Here is a 21125-nt window from a genome sequence, read left to right on the forward strand (position 1 = left end):
GGCTGACGAGCCCGCCCAGCCTCCTGGCCAGGCTTTGCCCTGCCCGGCTCTAGCCAAAGTTCTGCCATTAAAACACAACGCTCTGAGCGAATCGGTGGAGAAGCCCTGCGAGACAGCCTGCTTCCTGCTGGGGGGCTCGAACCCCTCCCTCCCGGACGCTTTGCAGACAATCTCAGTCCTCCAGCAGAGCTCGCTGGAGCCGGAAACCCACACAGACAGAAGCGGCTCACAGAAGCTCAGGACCTCGTGCACAGCAGAAGCAGTGGCTCTTCGTAGCGTTGGCTCCGCTGGGGTAAACAGCCAGTGTTCAGGCATCACCAAATTTCACTATAACCCACCAGTCACCCTCAGCAACCCCGCCATGGTGAACGGTTTGGGGCAGGAGCCACTAGAAGATGAGGCCCCAAAGAAACGAGAAACAAGTGCCAGCCTAAGTGGCACTGTGTGTGCCTTCCGTGCGGATGTCCCTAAGGATGGAGAGTCCACCGTGGCCAACCTACACATCTCAGAAAGTCAGGCCCTGGGGGACTTGCTACAGAAACCAAAAATGATCTCCAAGAGGCCTATCATGGCCTGGTTTAAAGAAATAAATAAAAATAGCCAAGGTACACATTTGCAGAACAAAACCGAGAAGGAGCCCACCTCAGTGCCAGCCAAAAGTCCTGACTCCAAAATTCAGATATGGAGTTCCAGCCACAAAAAGGGGGTGACTGTACCCAACAGCCCTCCTCTGCTGAAAATGAACCTAGAAAATAAAGACACCTCCAAAAAGAGCTCAGTGGAAACAACTGTAAGTAATGGTCAGAAACCCAAGTGTGGCCCTAAGCTGAGGAGACTGAGCATTAAAAGCAAAAGTAAAGTTGGCTCCGAGGTGCCAGCTACCAATTCTGCGAAGGTCAGTGGGACAGACCACAGGAAATCCCTGATGTCACCCCAGACTTCCCACAAAACGCTCGCCAAGGCAATAGCCCACCAGTGCCATGGAGCTGACCACGAGGAACCTGACAACAGCCCCGTGGACGCCCCTACATCTCCCCAGAGCGTGCCAGATAGCAAGCCGCCCCCCGCAGCCTCCGGGTCATTGAAGGCCTCCTTGTCAGATACCAGCATCAGAGCGCCCACTTCGCCCCTGACCCCCCCCAAGCCTTTGCCTGCACACGGTTCGTGTAGTAGGTTCCACATGGCTGTCCACTCAGAATCCAACCGAGGCGGCCCGCCAGCTCCCAAGTCCCCCAGGTGTGGGCCAGAGGGCAGAGCACGCCGAGCTGACTCTGGGCCAGTGAGCCCCGCCGCATTGAGGCACAGTGTGGCCCACGAGCCGTGCACACCCAACCGAGCAGACTCCATTCCAGGAGAACCCCAGCCGAGAGGGGCCAGGGATAGAGAAAGCAAAGAAATTGCTAGCGAGCCCTCCGAAAGAACAAACCAGCTCAAAATCGTGGAGATCTCTTCTGAAAGGATGCCAAAGAACACACACGGTGACAAGCCAGCTGCAAGTGGCAGGCAGGGAGGGCTTGTGACCCAGAGCAACTGTCAGGAGAAGCGGGGGATGAGATCCCACCCATGCGTGGAGTCACTGTCCCCCAGTTATCCATCCGCCCTCATGCCTCAGGCCGCCCAGGTGCAGCAGGATATGCGACGGTCCATCAGCATGGCCAAGCTCACCTCCTCCCCACAACTTCCTGCTAAAAAGGCAGAATCCACCCAAAGGAGTTCAGGCCAGCTCCCAGAGTCCCTCGGGACACCCAAGAATGGCCCGGCGACGGGTCCCGATGGAGAGGAATTTCCCTACTTTGCCCCAAGGCCAGCCACCAGGACGTACTCCATGCCAGCCCAGTTCTCCAGCCACTTTGGCCGGGAGAGCCCTTCCGCCCACAGCCCCCGGCACTCCCCGCAGGACAGCCCGGTCTCCGCGTGCAGCGGTGGTCTCCCAGAAACAAAGGCACCCAAAGGCTCTACTCTGGGCCTGGCTAACGGGCAGGGCGTCTACAGTGCGAAGCTTCTACAGGACACGAGGAACCTTCCAGCCACGGACCCGGGGCACGTCACCCCAGTCACGGACAAAATCAAAGTCACCAGGCGCCATTACTACTATGAGCAGAACTGGCCCCACGAATCTACCTCATTTTTCTCTGTGAAGCAGAGGATCAAGTCTTTTGAGAACTTGGCCAATTCCGATCGGCCCATAGCCAAATCTGGGGCATCCTCATTCCTATCCGTCAGCTCCAAGCCTCCCATTAGCAGACGGTCATCCGGCAGTATGGCCTCGGGGAGCCCGGGCCACCCCGGTGACACAGCAGCAAGGTCACTGAGGCGCAGCTTGAGTTCCTGCAGTGAAACCCAAAGTGAAGCCAGCACCCTCGTCCTACCAATGACCAAGTCCCCATCCAGCATGACACTGGTCATCCCGAGGCCGAGCCTGCCCGAGACCAGTCACAAGGGCCCCGATTCCGACTCCAAGAAACCACACGTTCCTTCAGGAATCCCCCCTCCAGCCGTGACCCCCGCCTCTCCCGCCAAGAGGAACAAGTCCTCAGTGCGCCACGCCCAGCCCTCGCCCGTGTCCCGCTCCAAGCTGCAGGAACTGCGAGCCCTAAGCATGCCCGACCTGGACAAGCTCTGCAGTGGCGAGGACTACCCCACAGGGCCCACTGCCGTGCTCTTCCGGACCCAGCTGGAGATCGTCCCCAGGAGGGCGCTGGGCTCCAAGGCCAGCTCGCCTCCTGGAGGCCTGGCAGGCCTCAGTGCATCAGCGACCACCACCTGCCCAGCAAGGAGCTGCCCACCTCCCGGTGAGCCCACAGCGCCCCCCGTGGCCAGTGAGGGAAGGGACGCCAGCCAGGACCTGCCTTGCGGAACAAGCTGGTCCCTTAGGTAAGTATCTGCCTCCTCTTGTACTGCAAATCAGCTTGCTTTATTTTACAGTTGTTTTAGGTTTATAGAAAAGTGAGAGCAATAGTATGAAAACCTCCCACGTAGCTCTCAGCTTTGCCTACAGATAACACCTTACGTAACGACGGCCCATTTGCCAAAAGGAAGAAATGAACAGTGCCCCACCATCTTGTCAACTAAACTATAGCCTGTTCAGATCTGACTGAATGCATTCTAATCATATTATTTTTCTACTCCAGGATCCAATCCAGATACTATACCACATTGCATTTAGCTCCTTCTTGTTTTCAGTATCATTACCAGAAGTATTAAAATGCTAGAAGTATTAAAACTTGCCAAATGTGGCTCTGAGGGAACCTTCTGCAGGACATGGGAACAAGGGAGGTAGGAAGGAGGAAAAGGAGGCTGCTCCTCAGGAGAGCGTGGGCCTTTGAAAGTGACTACAGTTAAATGAGGGAACTTCTGGAATGTTTTCAATGTCTCACTTGTATAATCCTAACTACTCAGATCTGAGTATTGAGATCTGAGATGTGAGTGTTGCATGCCGTTCAAAGCCAGACCAGGCAGCACAAACAAAACAAAAGACACCCAGAAGCAGCACAGTGGCTCAAGACAGAGAGAGTGCTAGCCTTGAGCAAAGCAGACTGGGACAGCCTGGGACAGCCCAGGCCCTGAGTTCAGGCCCCAGTACTGCCGTGTACACACAGATATCTCATTTGAGCCTACGTACTGCTTCTAAATACACTGGAAGTGTCCTGTTGGCAATGTCTGATAGACCCCACATCCGCCTTGAGAGGATCCTCATGTCTACCACCATGATGAGAGAAAAACGTTCTGTTGGTTATGCAGGGTTCTTCTGGCTGTTTGAAGTGAGAGTTATGCCCAATAGACAGCAATGATCAGAAGTATAAAATGCATCTTATAAAATGGAGACATAATTTTCTATTTCATAGTCTTTAAATATGTTTGTTATTTAGTTTGGATCAACTTCTCACCTCCGAGAGGGAGCAGCAGAGGTTGCAGGCGGTTTTATCGATGGTGGGGTCCAGATCTACCATCCTAAATCTCATTCAGGAAGCGAAAGCACAATCAGAGGTGAGTGACATGCAGAAAACCCAGGAAGAGGAGGCAGCGGGCAGCGCTGGCTTCTGGTGCAGCCGGGCACGGCAGCCAGCCAAGGACAGCGTGGGCTCCCCACACCGCGGAAGGCTGCAGTGGAATGGGGGGTTTATAGCTCAGTTTCAAATGCAACTTGGTGAGCTGCCCGCTGACTTCAGAAGCTACACCTTGCCATGACGATTAATGTCACTAACATTTTAATCCTCCTGTAGCACCTAGTCGCCACCCTTCCTTCCTACCTCCATGTTTAGAGTTTGTCCGCAGAGGGGCCTCTAAGCAGAAGAAATGTTGGTGAAGGACAAGTGCCTGGGTGGTCTACCTAAGATGACATCAGCTAGTGAGGGGCGCCACCTAGTGGTGAAAGCGGGGCATGAACATGGCTCCACTGATGCTCTGGGATTAAGCACTCCTTAGAAAAATTGCTTTTTCATGAGAGCATCTTTAACTTCATGATCCAAGGAACTAAAACTTTTTTTTTTCAAAAAAGCAGCAATGGGGACTGGGAATGTGTCTTAGCGGTAGAGTACTTGCCTAGCATGCATGAAGCCGAAGCCCTGGGTACAATTCCTCAGTACCACAGTAACAGAAAGAGCTGGAAGTGGCGCTGTGGCTCATGTGGTAGAGTGCTAGCTTTGAACAAAGGCAGCTCAGGAACAGTGCCCAGGCCCTGAGTTCAAACCCCAGAACTAAAAAGAAAATCATTAATGATGGGTGAAGCAAAAAGCTCAGTAATTGACTAAAAAAAGATGACCAAAATTACTTGTTCTATTGTACTTACAGAAACTACTTTTCTTTTGAAGAATAAAGTGGATATCTACACTTTTTTATTCTAAAATATAAACAGAATGTGACAAAAATAACCTTGGCTAATCTCAAAGCTTTAACCAATTGAAAAGACTAATAAATCAAATAGGATGTCTATTGTCTAGATGCCAGTGGCTCACGACTGTAATCTTAGCTATTCAAGAGGTTGAGCTCTGAGGATTGTGGTTCAGAAAGTCCATGAGACTCTTACCTTCAGTTAACCCACCAAAAAGCTAGAAGTGAAGCTGTGGCTCAAGTGACGAGTGCTAGTCTTGAGCCTTTTGGCTCAAGGAGTTTTTTAACTCCTAAGGGGCAGCACCCAAGCCGAGTTCAATCCCTGAGACCAACACACACACACACACACACACACACACACACTCATACTTACATCAATAGAATTTGCTGTTAATTTTAAGGATAGGGGGCTGGGAATGTGGCTTAGTGGCTGAGGGTTTGCCTAGCATTCAGGAGGCCCTGGGTTCGATTCCTCAGAACCACATAAACAAAAAAAATTTTTTTAAAGATATTCTATCATAGTGATAACAAAATACTCACTGTATCAGAGAACTGGACATTGCTATGTCCAGTTTTACAAATAGTTTTACAAATAAACAATAAACAATGTGTATAATGGCTTTAGAAAAAGAGCTCCTAAAGTCCAGGGTACAAAACAAAGCTCATATTAGTAATTACAAATAAGAGCTTTAGATAAATCAGATGTGACAGTGAATAACAAAAGAAAAGCATAGTTCACATCTAGAGAGCTTCTCTGAAGGCAGTTTCTCAGAAATATTCAGAGATTTGAACCAAGCAGATGGATGTAGAGGAAAAAAACAAACAGGTATTCCCTACTAGGAATACCTGGGTGACTAATGTCATCATCCCGAGACACCATTCCAGAAATTACTCTCAAGGTAATAGTTGGGGTTTCTCGGGTTAGAGCAGTCTTGGGATCTAATAAATTGGCCAGGATGAGAGGAATTCGGGTGGAATAAAGGAGACTGAGGCCCTTTAGCTTTCACTCCCTTCTGATTCCATGCTTCTTGGTTCCAGTCTATGTAATGAAGAAACAGCTGGAGTATTGGGGCCATGGCTACAGTGATTGCCTAGCAAGCTGAGGCCCTGGGTTCAAACCATAGTTCTGCACAAAAAAAGCACTCTCACTAAAAGGTGCTTTCCCATCACCTTCCTCCTCCCTCTGCTTGTTACAAACAATAAGCATTTCCTGAGAGAATTCTGGTGTGTCAGGGAGCGGTCGTGCCACGCTAGCAGGCTCCATTGCTCCAATTGATTAACAATATTGGCTAAAATGCAGATGGAGAAAACTAGAAAGTGTCAAGCAACCTCGGGAGGTGATGTGAGGTACTTGCTCGGGAGCTAGGTACAAGGTGGTGACATTTCCTGTGGACAAGATGCCCAGTGCTGCCCTCGGGGCCTCCTCTGGGCCTCCCTCGCCAGGGGGAGGTTTAATCATTACCCCAGGGTTGCAGTTTGATGTTGAAGATCGTTCCCACGCTCACCCAGAGCAGTCTGCCTTTCCAGTGCCTGATTCAGGGAGGCGAAGCCAGCATCCAACCCGCCTCCCCACCCCCCTTCCAGCCATCTTCATACTCGCACCTTTCTGTCCCACTCTTTCCTCCGGTGAGTATGGTTTGCAGATGCTAAAAAGAGAAGTGCACAACCGGATTTCCCTCAGCCTCTTTCTGGTGGTGGTGAACGATGGCACCCGGGTATTCTGAGGGGAGCACCAATATTCCCCCCACCCCCCACAGTGCCCTGCCAAACCTGTCACAGCCTGACTCCCATTGGTTGCATAAAGGTCATGTTTCCTGGAAAGTCCCGCCCTCCTGGACGTCATCGTCCTGGCCCTTAAGGTCCCGCGGGATTCTGGCAGCACAGGGCGCTTTGGTTTGAATGGACTCTTGAGGGAGTAAAATGCTCAGAAATGAGTCAGTCCTGTGACCCCCAGGACGAACACTTTCTTCTGCTGGACCTTCTCCCCTGCACACACGGCTAGGTTTTCCCTTGGTGTTTTGGTTTTTCTTACCAAGCAGGATTATTATCATATTCTTCTTCCATTGCCACGCTTGAGAAAATCCATGGAGGTGAGGGACTGTCGATTGCTTTGTGTGCAAACTCGCAACTCCTTGCTTTAAAATGTTCGGCTGAGCAGCTGTGCTGCCTCATGCCTCTAATTCCAGCTACTGGGGAGACGGAAATCAGGAGGATTGTGGTTCAAGACAAACCAGGGCAAAAAGACAGTGAGATCCTGGTCTCAATAAGTGAGGCATGTTACTTCATGCCTAAATCCTCCCCTCGGGTGATTACAGGTTACGTAGGACCGTCTGAGGCTATCCCAGGCAAAACCACCACACTTTGAGAAATAACTGAAGCAAAAAAGGACTGGGGCTGAGCCTCAAGTGGTACAACATTTGCCTAGCAAGTGCAGAGCCCTAAATTCAACCCCAGAACACCCAAAAAGGTTTGTGTGTGTGTGTGTGCGTGTGTGTATACACATATATACACATATACATGTGTATATATAAAATACATAGTTTAGTCATCTAATATGTTGGCAAAAAAGTCAAGATTCAGATCAGCCTAGTTAATTCTTTTATTCCAAGATATCTTTTGATTGATACTTAAAACTCTTCTGTTACTTCTCTCTAGGACATTTCTAAGAATGTTCTAGTCTCAGTATAGGTTTACAATTAGTTTTAACATACTTCATATTTGATGGAATCAATAACCTGCCCATAGGAAGGTGGGTGTACAAAGCAAGAGGCCTCTGTGCCTGTGTTCTTCCTATTTCTCAGTGCTTATCTTCTTTGACTAATGAAACTGATGTCACTATACAGAAGCCATCCAGAATTACAGGAAGAAGAATTCTCTGCCTGGTTAAATAGTGTGCTCTGCTCAGATCTGGGAAGATAGAACCTGATGCTTCAAATGGGTCTTGGGAGACACCTTCTGGGGTCCACAGCTACAGGGTGACATGGAAGCACCACCCCGAAGGAGCACAGGAGACCTGAGCCAGAGGCTCCCCCCACCTTTCTGTGACAACTGGCAGTTCCGGGCTCATCACTGAGCACCCTACGGGAGGATTTAGGTCAACTCTTCTGGCTCCCAGCACAAGAAATGTAACTTTTTTCTTGTTCTGTTTCTCTTCTTCAGAACCAAGAAGATATTTTCTTCATAGTCTTGAATAAAAAAGAAGGCTCAGGACTGGGGTTCACTGTGGCCGGAGGGACGGATGTGGAGCCGAAACCAATCATGGTGAGTGATGATGTCCTGAGGCTCTCGGAGACCACTGCGTTTTGTGCCGAGCTCCAACATTCCATTTTTTCATTGACAATGGCAGTTTTTAACACGTAGCTGATGTGTAGGCCAGAGGCCAATACATAACAAATACAATTATCTACATCCATACAATTTGCCTACATATCCTATATACCCACTGGGAATACATGAGACTCAATGGAGCAAACTTATATCTGCTTATAAAATTACTTCTTCCTGAAGAACAGTAACTTACGCTGTGCATCACTCAAAGAATGGAGGGGGTTAAGGAGGCACCCATATCCGCTAGTGCATCCGGTTCCCTTGTGATCCTTCTGTCCAATGGACACCAGGCACATATCACACACTGACAAAAAGCTAGGTAAAAAATAATAAGGGGGCTGGGGATATAGCCTAGTGGCAAGAGTGCCTGCCTTGGATACACGAGGCCCTAGGTTCGATTCCCCAGCACCACATATACAGAAAACGGCCAGAAGGGGCGCTGTGGCTCAAGTGGCAGAGTGCTAGCCTTGAGCGGGAAGAAGCCAAGGACAGTGCTCAGGCCCTGAGTCCAAGGCCCAGGACTGGCCAAAAAAAAATAATAATAATAAGGGGCTAGGAATGTGGCTTGGCGGTAGAGTGCTTGCCTAGCATGCATGAAACCCTGGGTTTGATTCCTCAGCACCACATACACAGAAAAAGCTGGAAGTGGTGCTGTGGCTCAAGTGGTAGACTGCTAGCATTGAGCAAAAAAAAAAATGAAGAAGAAGACAACCAAGGACAGTGCTCAGGCCCTGAGTTCATGCCCCAGGACTGGCAACAATAATAATAATAGTCATAAATAAGCTAGGCACCAGGGGCCCTTGCCTAGAATCCCAGCTACTCAGGAAACTGAGATGTGGAGACAGCTTGGTTGAGAAAACTCTTGACTCTTCAACTAGTCAGCAAAAAGGCTGGACGCCAAGTAAGCAAGCAAAGCAAACAGGTAAGGCCCCAAGTTCAAGCCCTAGTCCTAGAACTGACAAAAAATGTTGAATAAAAATAGCAGATACTAGTGTTGACATTGATTCTACACACACACACACACACAATTAAGTACTTGTGTGGTTTAGAAAACGTGCCATGAGGAAGTCTTGACCACAGAATTAGTATTACTCTTGTGTCATCATAAAAGTCCTATGTGGATGTAACTTTCGTCCCCTTTTCCTTGCTGCCCCAGGTCCATAGGATGTATTCCCAGGGGGCGGCTTCTCAGGAAGGGACTGTGAACCCAGGAGATTACCTTCTCTCCATCAATGGCTCCTGTCTGGCTGGCTTAGTCCAGGAAGATGTCATGAAGGCTCTGCATGAGGCCCAGCTGCACAACCGCGCCCTCATGGTCATCAGGAAGGGGACGGAGCAGCCCAGGCCCGCCCCCAAGCAGGAGCCAGCTCTGGCCAATGGGAAGGGTGTGCTGCCCAGAAAGCCCACAGCGCTGGAGCCAGGGAATGGTAAGGATGAGTCGCTGGCAGGATCCAGCCATGTGGATCTAAAATAATGGCTTAATTCTTGGGTCACAAAAAAAAATAAAGGGAAGTCTAGTGGTTTTTAGAGGCTCCTTGAAAAATACAAAGTATTCTTTTTAAATCCCACTAAAGCCACTGTTGACTTCAAATGAGTGCTAAGAAGGAAGGCCTTTCATGGTTGTAGCCTCTCGCTGAGATTAAGTGGCTGCTCAGTCACACAAGGGACGCTTGTGATAGAGGAATCTATGTTGAAGGAGTAATTCCAGTGTGAGGCTTGTCCCTGGGAAACAGTAAGGGTAATCATCTGTCTTCGGAGAAATAAGGAATGGAGGGCCAAGGTGTTTCTGTGTGTTTAATCGGGCTGCAGCCTTCATCCACTGAGAGGGGGTTCGGAATCCGATTTCATGACCTTTCCACAAAGTTCCACTCTGCGCCAGCCTCTCCAGCGGGCACACGGGTTCCACGCACGTCTGCGGGCAAGTGCAGGCTGGGCACTGTCGGGGAGGCAGCCTTTCTCTGCCTCTGCAGAGCTTCACCATGGCCTCACTACGGGTACAGCAGCCGCTGAGCGCTGTAACTCCTCCCACCCACCTGCCCGCACCCTCCGGCTCCAGGACGCCCCTTCCTGCTTTGTCACCACACCCTTCCAATCACCACCTCAGCTCCTCGGCATGTTTTGAATGGAATTGTGGGAAGTCTGTCGGGCAAAGGGAATAACATAGTAGCACAGATCCTGACAGCTCACACAGCTTCGAGCCGGGTGATGTCAGCTAGAGGACTGTCCTGTCACTCGCGATCATGAAGTGGTCCTGCGGCCTCTTCACACCTAGGCGTTGTGATGATGAAAGTGGGAAAATCCACCGGTGATTACACCGTTACCAGGCTGTAAGCACCCCAGAAGCTTCAGTTCCCCTATTCCTTTTCCTTGGGGATTCTCAGACTTCTGCTATCATTCCTTCCCCTAAGCAGTCCGCACACCTGACTTGGGGTGACACGGAAGATAAACTCCCCCTGCTCAATTTAAGCAGAAACAGAGAGCAGGAATGGTGCCATTCATGTTGGCGGATGCCATGGGGAGCTGGCCTTGAGAGGGTTGTGACAGGCTTCTTTTAGAGTCACCTACTGAAACATCCGGCCACCCTCAGCGATAGGAAATGCCCTTCAGCTGGCCTGCTGTAAGCCGGGAAAGGCCTGGCCTTCACATTCTGCAGTTCTCATTCCTTTGTCCTTCCCTCCTCGCAAGCATCTAAGGGCGCCTTTCCACACCGCTCTTAACATCCTTGGCTTGGCAAGCACTTGGCAAGCGTACCATTCCTACCAACTCCAGCCTGGCATCTCCAAACAAGCACAGTTTGTCCCTTGCCACGGAGCAAGCGTCACTATGGCAACGCTTCTCCCCACAGAACAGCCAGATGCCAATGAGGGCAGCCATGCCCTGAGGCTGGCTTTCCTCTCTCCCAGCAGCCCTTGGGGCACAGGGTAAGGAAAGCAGTGCACCCGTTCCAGGGAGCTTCCAGGACAAGTGAAGCTGGGCACTTTGGTACTGTCGATTGCAGTAACAGATGGTAACACGGTTGCCATGGCAGCCAGAGTTGGTAGGAAATTGGCTTTCATCCTCCCTGAGACGTGTACACCCTAGGGCTTGACGAGAGCAGATCACCTGCTGGGGATTTCTGTCTGGGCCTCGCACATTCTCTTGGCCTCCACAGCTGCAGAAGCACATGGAGTGCAGAGGGTGCTCGGGCAACAGCCCTCTCCAGCCTGGGACACCAACCCTAATGCTGGCCCCAAAGGCCACAGGAAGCACCTGAGGCTGCAAGGAATCTGTGGGGGCCGGAGGTAATGCCTCGGGGGGCTGGGACGGTGAGCCCTGTGCTAGCGGCCTTGTCATCTTCATCTTGATGAAAGGGAGAAGCGGAGCGGCCCGCGATGCTCTGTGCGTGGAGATGCTGAAGACGTCCGCTGGGCTGGGATTGAGTCTGGATGGAGGAAAGTCATCTGTGTCTGGAGATGGGCCCCTGGTCATTAAAAGGGTGTACAAAGGTAAAGTCCTAAAACACAAAATTCAGTCTGCTTCCTGCTAGCTGTTTCCTTTCCACTTGTATCACCATGAAAAAAGCAGTGCTTTCTGTTTGGAAATCCAACTTTTTGAAAATCTGAAGCACCTTTCATGCTTCGTGACACGCAGGGTTTACCCCATGGCAGCCCCGCAGTGGTTTCCGTGTCACAGAGCCCAAAGCCAGCCCAGGCAGAGAAAAATCTCCAAAATAAACAGCAAAAGCAAGGTTGACGATGTGGCTCGAGGGACATGTGCCAGCAGTGTAAGCAAGCTGAAGGCCCTGAGTTCTAGCCCTAGTGCAACCAAGGAAAAAAGAAGCCCTCATACTGTGGTCAGGCACCATGATGCAAGCCTAAGCACTTGGGAGGCAGAGTCAGGAGGATCACAGGCCAAGCAAAATGTCAGAGCAACCCTACGTGGCAAACACCTAGAGTAAAAAGGAGATAGAGCGAGCTGGAAGGCAAGGCGCAGGTGGCAGACTGTCTTCCTAGCAAGCACAAGGCCCTAAGTTAAAATCCCAGTGATGGAGGCACTGCCAGGTAGGTACCACGCTACATAACGCTGCCAGGCTTGCCAGTCAGGAACACTAATACTAGCCAATAGCTCACTGACTTAAAGTACTAGACAGTAAGTAAATAGTAAGACATCACTGAGATGGGGAAATATTTCATTTTATGATCTTGCACAATTTTCAAAATTCTCTTTCAGTTCCATAGCTGAACACCTGTATTAATGATGCAATTTCACCATCAATATTAACACATAATACTTACAAATAGATGCCCATGTAAAGCTACAGAAACTAAGTGAGTTAAGGTCATTAGAAACAGGTAGGTCATTAAGAAACAGGAGTCGGAGGCATGGTTCAGGTAGCCATTGAGTAAAAGCATCAGGTAGCAAGTTTGAGATCCTTTTGATCATGGTCTCAACAAGAAAACTAAAAAAAAAAAGTTCTTAGTAGCCAGGCACCTGTGGCCCACGCCTGGTGCTCCCAGCTCCTCGGTAGGCTGAGATCTGAGGCCTGTAGCTCAAAGCCAGCAGGGGAAGGAAAGTCTGTAAGACTATTTCCAATAAACTAAAAAGAAAAAAAAAGCTGTCAATGGAGCTGTGGCACAAGCGGTAGAGCTAAAAAGAGCAGTGAGCATGCAGGGACAGTGCCCACACCCCAATTTCAATCCCTAGGACCGCGTGGGCGCGCACACACACACACACACACACACACACACACACACACACACACACACTACTGTTTTTATTTTTTGCCAGTCCTGGGGCTTGAACTCTGGGTCTGGGTGCAGTCCCTGAGTTTCTTTTGCTCAAGGCGCGCACTCCCACGTCACTCCTCCCAAAACCATCCTTGTTGGTTCTTTGCCCTGAACCTGTCACACTCAATTCCAGTTCAGTTCTCAGTTGTAGCAAACCATTACATATAAACAAGGAACTGTGTCTTTGCTTTCTTAGCTCAGGAATTTTAAAACATCTTCTTCATGGGTGAAAGTGGAAATGAAGCCGCAGTAGAAAGTAAAATGTGCACTGGAGGTCAGGAGTTCCATGCCCACCCAGGAGAAAGGGTGAAACTTCCTGACTTTATGACAGTTGGAAGTAGACATTACCTGATGGAAAGGGCTTGGGACCTGTTCTCTGCCTTACAGTAAGGTGGGGGTGGAAACAGCTCTCCTTATAGGTCTGAGTAGCAGCCAAAACAAGCCACACCCTCCAGCTCTAAGCCTGAATGTAATACTTGGGGAGGGAGGGCCCTCTTCAGTCTTTTTGAAGAGTAGCGAGTTGAATGCACTTAGAAGTCTGTCCAATGACATCATTTTCTTACCTTCTACCTCCCACTCAGTAATGGCTGGAGGTTTCTCTTCATTTTCTTGTGTCTTTTGCTACAAAGAACAGAAAGCAGTGCAGCAGTATAGCCTGAGCCTCCCTAATATGAAACATTTTGGGGTTTGAGGCACTTTGGTTTGAATTGAGGGTTGTTGTTTTTTTTCCAGCTTCTGGCTTAATCTTTGGACCAGAAATACTGTTGTTGTTGTTTTGGACAAGGAAGGGGTGGTTGCCAGAGTTTGAACTCAGGAGTCTCAAGCTTGCTAGGCAAGCACTCTAACCCTGGGCCACACCTTCAACCACACGTTTTTTGTTTTTTTTTTTGGCCAGTCCTGGGCCTTGAACTCTGGGCCTGAGCACTGTCCCCGGCTTCTTCTTGCTCAAGGCTAGCACCTGAGCCACAGTGCCCCTTCTGGCCGTTTTCCATATATGTGGCGCTGGGGAATCGAACTGAGAGCTTCATGTGTAGGAGGCAAGCACTCTTGCCACTAGGCCATATTCCCAGCCCTCACACGTTGTTCTTTTAGTCTGCAAATGAACTTTTTGTTAATACAATGTATCTTCCCTTTTTGGTTGCTGCTTTTTGTCTTGCTTGTATTTGGTATGCAACTAGAGAGAGTTGAGTATTTTTGTGTAACACACTGTTTAGTGGACCCATCCAACCTGTTATTTCTCATTTAGATTTCCAGTTTTCTTAGATTTATTTCAACTGCGCAGGAGCCATGCCCTTATTTTGCATTTGTTCTCACAGGCGGCGCAGCGGAGCGAACGGGAACAATAGAAGCTGGAGATGAAATCCTTGCTATTAACGGGAAACCCCTTGTTGGGCTCCTGCACTTCGACGCCTGGAATATCATGAAGTCGGTTCCAGAAGGCCCTGTGCAGTTAGTAATTAGGAAGCACAGGAACTCCTCGTGAATTTCACCCAGCATCTCCTTTCCTCAGTTCTTGTCTTCTAACAAATCAGAATGACTTCAAGTGATAGGTTCTTGAAACAACAGACAGTGGTATAGAGGACTCTATGTAAAAATCTTCACCTGTACGCACACCTGAAGCCTAACCTATTGTGTCTCGGCGGCATTGAGGCTGGGGACCTCCACCTGGACATCCCAGTTGGTGGTCAGTCTGCTCCAGTGCCTGCCCCTTATAACTACAGTGGGGACACAAGAGGTGACATTGAACTTCATCTAAAACACCTAACTACACATCTTCCTATCCCTCTTGGCACCTCTCCCAACATACAGTACTTGAGGAGTAGGAAATGGAGGGGTGACAGAATGTCTCAGTTTAAAGACTATCTAGTTTTATATAGTTTTATAACTAAATGACACAATGCCTTTAGGCATTCAATGGAAGAAGAGAGCTGTAGGTCTATATATGTTACCCTGAAAAGAAAATGAGACTTTAAAATAAAATTTATGTCCTAATTATTAGGCTGAGCTCAGGAATTATCCCAAAAATAAAAAAGCAAAATTCAGAAAGTATTTTTTAATGAGTATAATGTATAGATGCAGAGTTCAACTCAACCTAAGAAATATTGATCATTTTCTACTTCTATAAGTTTAAGTCATCAGGGTGTTTTACAGAACAACCATTCAATCAACCATATTAAATAGCTGTGGGCTTTGCTGCTTGGCCGGAGTAGACATTCCCTATCTGAAAGCACCTTGCATCTACTTTCAAACTTGTCTCGAGTAAATGATTAAATTCCAGACCGATCAACAAAGAACAGGCAAAACTAGCAAATCAATGGGTTTCACATTTCTACATGCCCTCCACTCCAGCTACAAAATATTTTAGAAATTGAGTACCTTCTTAGTGTCCTTGGATTTGTCAACATAGTCCAGAGTGGGGCACTTAAAGGAATCCTCTGGAAGAGATTTTTGTTGGTTGGGTGGGTTCCCCCATCTACCAACACACTGATGAAATGTAGCATTTCTAAGCAGTGGGTCTTTGATCCTGGTAAATGGCAGAGCTCTACAGTGATTGAAGTTCTTGCTGTTTGGGTTTTCCTGATTTGCAAACTTTTCCTTTTGCCAAAAATGCCATCCTATGTAAGACAATTGTTAACGCATGCTGCTTGTGCAAGTCCCTCAGCTGCCATGCACTTCTGCAAAGCATTCCCATCCGACATGCCTTCCCTTGTCACCAAGTTGGCTTTTCTGCTCTCGTACTGTATTTTTCTTTTCTCAAATTCCAAAGCCCCCATCAGCTTCTTTTACCAAAATGTCACCAGGAGGAAAATGGAAAAACAGGGTGAGAAACTGTCGAGGTGGATGACTGGGTTGTACTGAACCCACATCCTCAGGCAGTGCGGTGCAGCCCGTCGAGTCCTGGAAACACGGACAGAGACTGCATTTGTCATACTTGCGTGCATGACAATAAGATGTTATGTTGGCAACTTCTTTAAATAACCTACAGCTGAGCTCATGGAGGTAGGTGCTCAAGCTGTTGCCTTTGTCATTTTTTCTGAGCAATCCCACTAGCCACCAGTAGTCAGCTCCCTCAGATGGGAATCAATATCTGGCTCATTCTCAAGAGATTATACAAAGGAAAACATAGTACAGGGGTTAGCTAGAAAAATCTGATTTAGCTTCTACTTTTCATTGCAGTTAGGATAGTGTAAGAAGTCTGTGCAAGGTGCATGCTACATTTTTTTTTAAAGTCTCTGGGGACAGTGTCATGGTTTCTGCTTCTTGCCTATGTGACAATAGACTACTTCGAGTCAACACTGAAAACTATTTTTTTCCCTCCATTCTTCAAAGCTATGCCTGTTAAGAAATACACAGTCTTTTGTAGGGAGAGAGCAACGAAATGGTTCCTTTCTGATAGTCCTTAATCTTCATGTCAAGAGCCCAAGGGTGGGCATCTGGCTAACCACACTATCTTAAAGTTGTCAGCCATTTCTACTAGATCTTGCCAGAAGGATTCCATGGCCAACAGTAGGAAGTGAAGGAAGAAGCAAAAGCGAAACTGTCTGACTCTGAGATAGAAAGCTATTTATTTGTCTTCAGTGTTCACAGCATGACTAGTATTTCTAATTAGTCTAATAAATGCCCACACTTCTTGACTTGAACACTAATGGTATTGTCCTACGAAAATTTTGTTTCGTTTTTTAAAACTAGTCAGTCATTCACAGTGAAGCTATGAGAGTAAATATGTGTTATAACATGTACATCGTAGTTGCAAGAAAATACCGTGAAGACTGAAGTAGACTGGGTTCCCTTTCCATCCTCACACATCTCATTGAGTTGTACGGTTGACTTAATTGGCACCACATCTGTTGTACAATATTATACATTATCCTTTATTTATGTAAAATAAAATGCCTTATATATTAAAGAGTAAGTGCAATAATGAAATAGTCTGTACATTTTTAAGAGGTTGTTGCCAAGTTATATAAATCCACATCTCTGTAAACAATTTTTTAAGTAATTTTAAAAAATAAACGCTCCTTACTACTTGGCTTTTTTCACTCTTCTGTATTTTTGGAGTAATATCAAGGTTTAAAAACAACAACCAAAAACTCTGTTACCTAATGCTTTATAGGTGAGAGGTACAAAGGCAAAAGAACTCAGGATAGCTATTCTCTTCCATGGCCACATTTGATCTTGACGCAATCCAAACCACTCCATCTCTTAAACTTAAATAGCTGACTCATCGCAACCTCCTTCTCTTTGTTTGGGTCACTACATGAAGCATCAACTTCCCTTGACAAGTCCCCATGAGAACCCCACCCTAACACCAGACCCCTGTAGTAGAACACAGCTATGTCTCACACAGCCTTTGGCCCCAGTAGCCTAGCTTTCCAGCATCTGGCCTGATTCCTTAAACAAAAATCCCACAATCACCAGGTACAGGTGGCCTATGCTGTAATCCTAGCCACTCAGGAGGTGAAGAGCTGATGAGAATCATAGTTCAAAGCCAGCCCAGGCAGAAAAGTCCATGAGACTCATCTCCAATTAACCACCAGAAAACTTTTGAGCTGTGGCTCATAGTAGTAGAGCACTAGTCTTGAGCAAAAGAGCTCAAAGTCAGCTCACAGGCCCTGAGGTTCAAGCCCCAAAAAAGCCTACAATCCCACAGAAAAACACTTAAAATTGTTTCCAGCTTCACCTGGACCCCCAATGCTCCTCAGCAGTTTCCTTGTCAATTATTTCTCATTTTTCATAATGATTCTTTAATTTTTCTCAGATATCTACTCTCCTTCCCAGCAACTAATAACAGGTTGGCAACCAAGATTTAAACTTATAGGGAATTTTCTTTTTATAAACTATTCTAGTAAACAAAAGAGAAATGGTAAGAATTAAACTCACCACTGTACACAGCATCCGAGATTTTAATAGCAAGGCAACTAGCATCACCAAAGGAGAGAGAGAGGTATTCTGTGCCTCCTGATAGAAGTACATGCTACCACTCGGAAGACGTATTGCCTGCACACAGAAACCTGAGTCTGACTAAACCTCTACAGTCAACTACCAAGGTGTGTTAAATTACAACATGCAAATACAATCACCAAAATCTAAACTTTGGAAAACTCCAAGGACTTATGACCCAGCTGCATCAATTTTACCCTCATTGAATATTTCCCAATGGGAAGATAATATAAAGATGAAGGGAAGAACCCAGATGAAAAGATGTATCAACTTGCTGAGTATTTGGCTCATGCCTACAATCCTACCTATTCAGGAAGTTGAAACAGCAGATCGCAGTCAAAGCCAGCCCAGGCAAAAAACAGCAGGACACGGTGTACATGGTAGTGCACTAGGGTAATCAGGACCCCAGAGTTCAAAGCCAGCCAGGGAAAAAGTTGTCAAGAGACCCTATCTAAAAAACAAGCTAAACACAAAAGAATTGAGACATGTGGCTCAAGTAGTAGAGTACTTGACTAGCAAGCACAAGGCAAAAAGAAAACAGAAAATAAACTCCTAAAAAAGAAAAGCAGCTAGGTCAGAACACGTACTTAGTCTTAGAGGTTAGGAAGACTATAATTGGGAGGAAGGCTCAAACAGCTTCTCGGTGCCAATCAAGGTTCTAACTCTTGATCTGTGTTATGGTTGTCTTAAACTAATTTCCTACCCCCAGTACTGAGGTGCCAGGGCCTCAAGCCTGTTCACCCTGCTTGCTCATAGATGGTGCTCTTCCACTTGAGTCATGCTTCCAAGTCTGGCTTTTTGCTAGTTAATTGGGGTTAAAGAGTCTATGGTCTTTTCTGCCTGAGGTTTGAACAGCAATTCTCCAGGTCACAGCCAAAGTAGCTAGGATTACAGGCAGGAGCTGTCAACATGTGGCTCTAGTCTACGTTAAGTGTTTTTTCATTTGCACTTCAATCATAGTTTAACAGATATGTTGATAATCTATACATTCCATTTTTCTATTTTTCCCAATTTTATAGATACCTCTAACCACCAGGCACACCTCTTTAGTAGGACAATTAACATCTCCACCAATGCCATATGCAAGTATAGTATGTTACATTTCTGATTACAAAAGAAAGCAAAAGAAAAACCACATGCTATCCGCAAAGACACAAACACAGGGCTAAGTCCTGTTGAAACACATAAAAATCAATGCTATTTACAAAAATGGGTTGGGTATAAACAGAATTATAAATTTTCAATAAATACACAACTAAACATAATTAAGCCCTTCACCATTAAAACTTTACAATTATCCCTTATGACGACGATACTCTCATTAGTATTGCTTAGGGATAGAAGCCAACATTCATGTTACCAATGAGAGAATAAGTCAATATGAATAGCATGAATAGCTCACGCCTGTAATCATAACTATTCAGGAAGCTGAGGTCTGAAGACCACAGTTTAAAGCCAGGCCAGGCAGGAAAGTATGAAACTGTTCTCTCCAATTAACTACCAAAAACAGAAAAGGAGCAGTAGTTCAAGTGGTAGAACACTAGCCTTGCGCAAAAAAGTTTAGGGATAGTGCCTAAGCCCTGAGTTCAAGCTCTAGGGCTACCCTCCCCCAACCCACAAGAGAAATATAAGACATGTATAAGAACATGTAAATTTGTCATAGTCCAAATGTCCACAATGGAAAACCTTAAGCTACATAATGAAGCCATTTAAAAGAATAAAGCTGAACCAGGTACTGGTGGCTCAACCTGCTAATCGTAGGTACTCAGGAGGCTGAGATCTGAGAATCCCGGTTCAAAGCCAGCTGGGTAGGAAAGTTCAAGACTTTTATCTCCAATTAACCACCAGAAAGCCAGGAATCGGCCTGTAGCTCAAACAGTAGAACACTAGTTTTGAACAAAATAGCTCAGGGACAGTGCCTAGGCCCTAAGTTTAAACTACAGCCAACCAAAAATAAATAAATAATAAACCAGTCTCTCTACAACCTTAACTGCAACACATAAATGGCATGCCAGTGTCTGATGTTAGAAGCAGTCATATTACATCAGCATTCCATTAGGAATAAATAGGATTCTAACAATGGCTAATAAAGTGTGCACAATAAAACGTTACCACTCATTCCCCTTTGAAGGACAGTACACATGGTTAGTCTCCATACTTTCTGGTACTACTAGTGAATAGATGGCATTTGTGCAGAACTTACCCAAAGCAGGCCCATCACTCTGAGACTCCATGGGCTGAATTTGTTGATCATCTTGACATGGATGAAGTGGAGCTTATTAACTGACAATACAGGTTGGCACAGAGGTTGGAGAGGTGACAGGTAGAAATCAAACAAACTTCATAAAGATTTCACATAAACTGCATGCCAGTGGCTCCTCCTGCAATTCTAGCTCCTCAGAAGGCTGAGATCTGAGGATTGAAGTTCAAAGCTAGCCTGGGTAGGAAAGTCCATGAGACTCTTATCTCCAATTAATAGTGAATAGTGGAAGTGGTAGAGTGTTAGCCTTGAGCAAAAATCTCAAGGATAGCGCCCCAGCCTTGAATCAAGCCTCATGACCCAGCAGAGAAGGGGCAGGGGGTTCTTACATAAAACTTGTGAATGGCAATGTCCATACTGCTGGAATAAGAGCAGCCATGCTTGGCAGTTATGGACCTGTGTCACTATGTCACTATCAGAAGAGGTATCACCACTGGCCCTGTGTTGTCACTTAAAATGTCAGGATACTAGAGGTTCTCATTTTCAGTAATGACCAACTGCAAGGGCTTAATATCTTATAAAGACTATTGCACCCATCTTTCCACAACAATGAAAAGGGATATGGATAAGAGTCAGAAGTCATTGGTCAATCCACTTCTGTAGGCTAGTGATGTTTTCTTGGCCATGTGAAATTATTGAGTGGTTCTTTCCTCTAAAAAAGATGTATTAGTCAAGTTTTTCATACTGCAAAATAATTTATGCAAGTTATCCTGATAGCTTTATTTGCACGAGTTTTTACATTCTTGCTCCTGTGGCTGTTTCTCCTGGAGAGAACAAACCTCTTCCTAGTGCCCATATAAGAAAACACTGTGGCTAGAGGGCGTCCAGCAGCTTGAGCAGCTACTAGTGTGAGACAGAACAGCCACCCTGGGCTTGTTCTTCATTAAATGAAGGTTACTAACTGGAGGTCAAGGAAGCCTTCACCAGGCACAAAGTACACATTTAGTAAGCTTATGTGAGAGTACTGGACTGGATCAGCTTGCTTTCAGAAACACTGGTAA

General features: G+C 46.8%; 1 protein-coding gene across 1 annotated transcript in view; it reads left to right on the plus strand.

Moving 5' to 3' along the window:
- The window catches only part of Pdzd2 (PDZ domain containing 2), a 347654-nt gene extending 330660 nt beyond the window's left edge, over window positions 1-16994 (plus strand). Inside the window, 6 exon segments of the mRNA XM_048368575.1 lie at window positions 2-2874; window positions 3870-3987; window positions 7990-8091; window positions 9314-9584; window positions 11508-11642; window positions 14240-16994. Of these exon segments, the coding sequence (XP_048224532.1) occupies window positions 2-2874; window positions 3870-3987; window positions 7990-8091; window positions 9314-9584; window positions 11508-11642; window positions 14240-14406 (3666 nt within the window). The 3' untranslated portion in view covers window positions 14407-16994.
- The last annotated feature ends 4131 nt before the right edge of the window (window positions 16995-21125 follow it).

Source organism: Perognathus longimembris, chromosome 19 (genome assembly GCF_023159225.1).
Source record: "Perognathus longimembris pacificus isolate PPM17 chromosome 19, ASM2315922v1, whole genome shotgun sequence".
In the NCBI taxonomy this organism is placed as follows: Eukaryota; Metazoa; Chordata; class Mammalia; order Rodentia; family Heteromyidae; genus Perognathus; species Perognathus longimembris.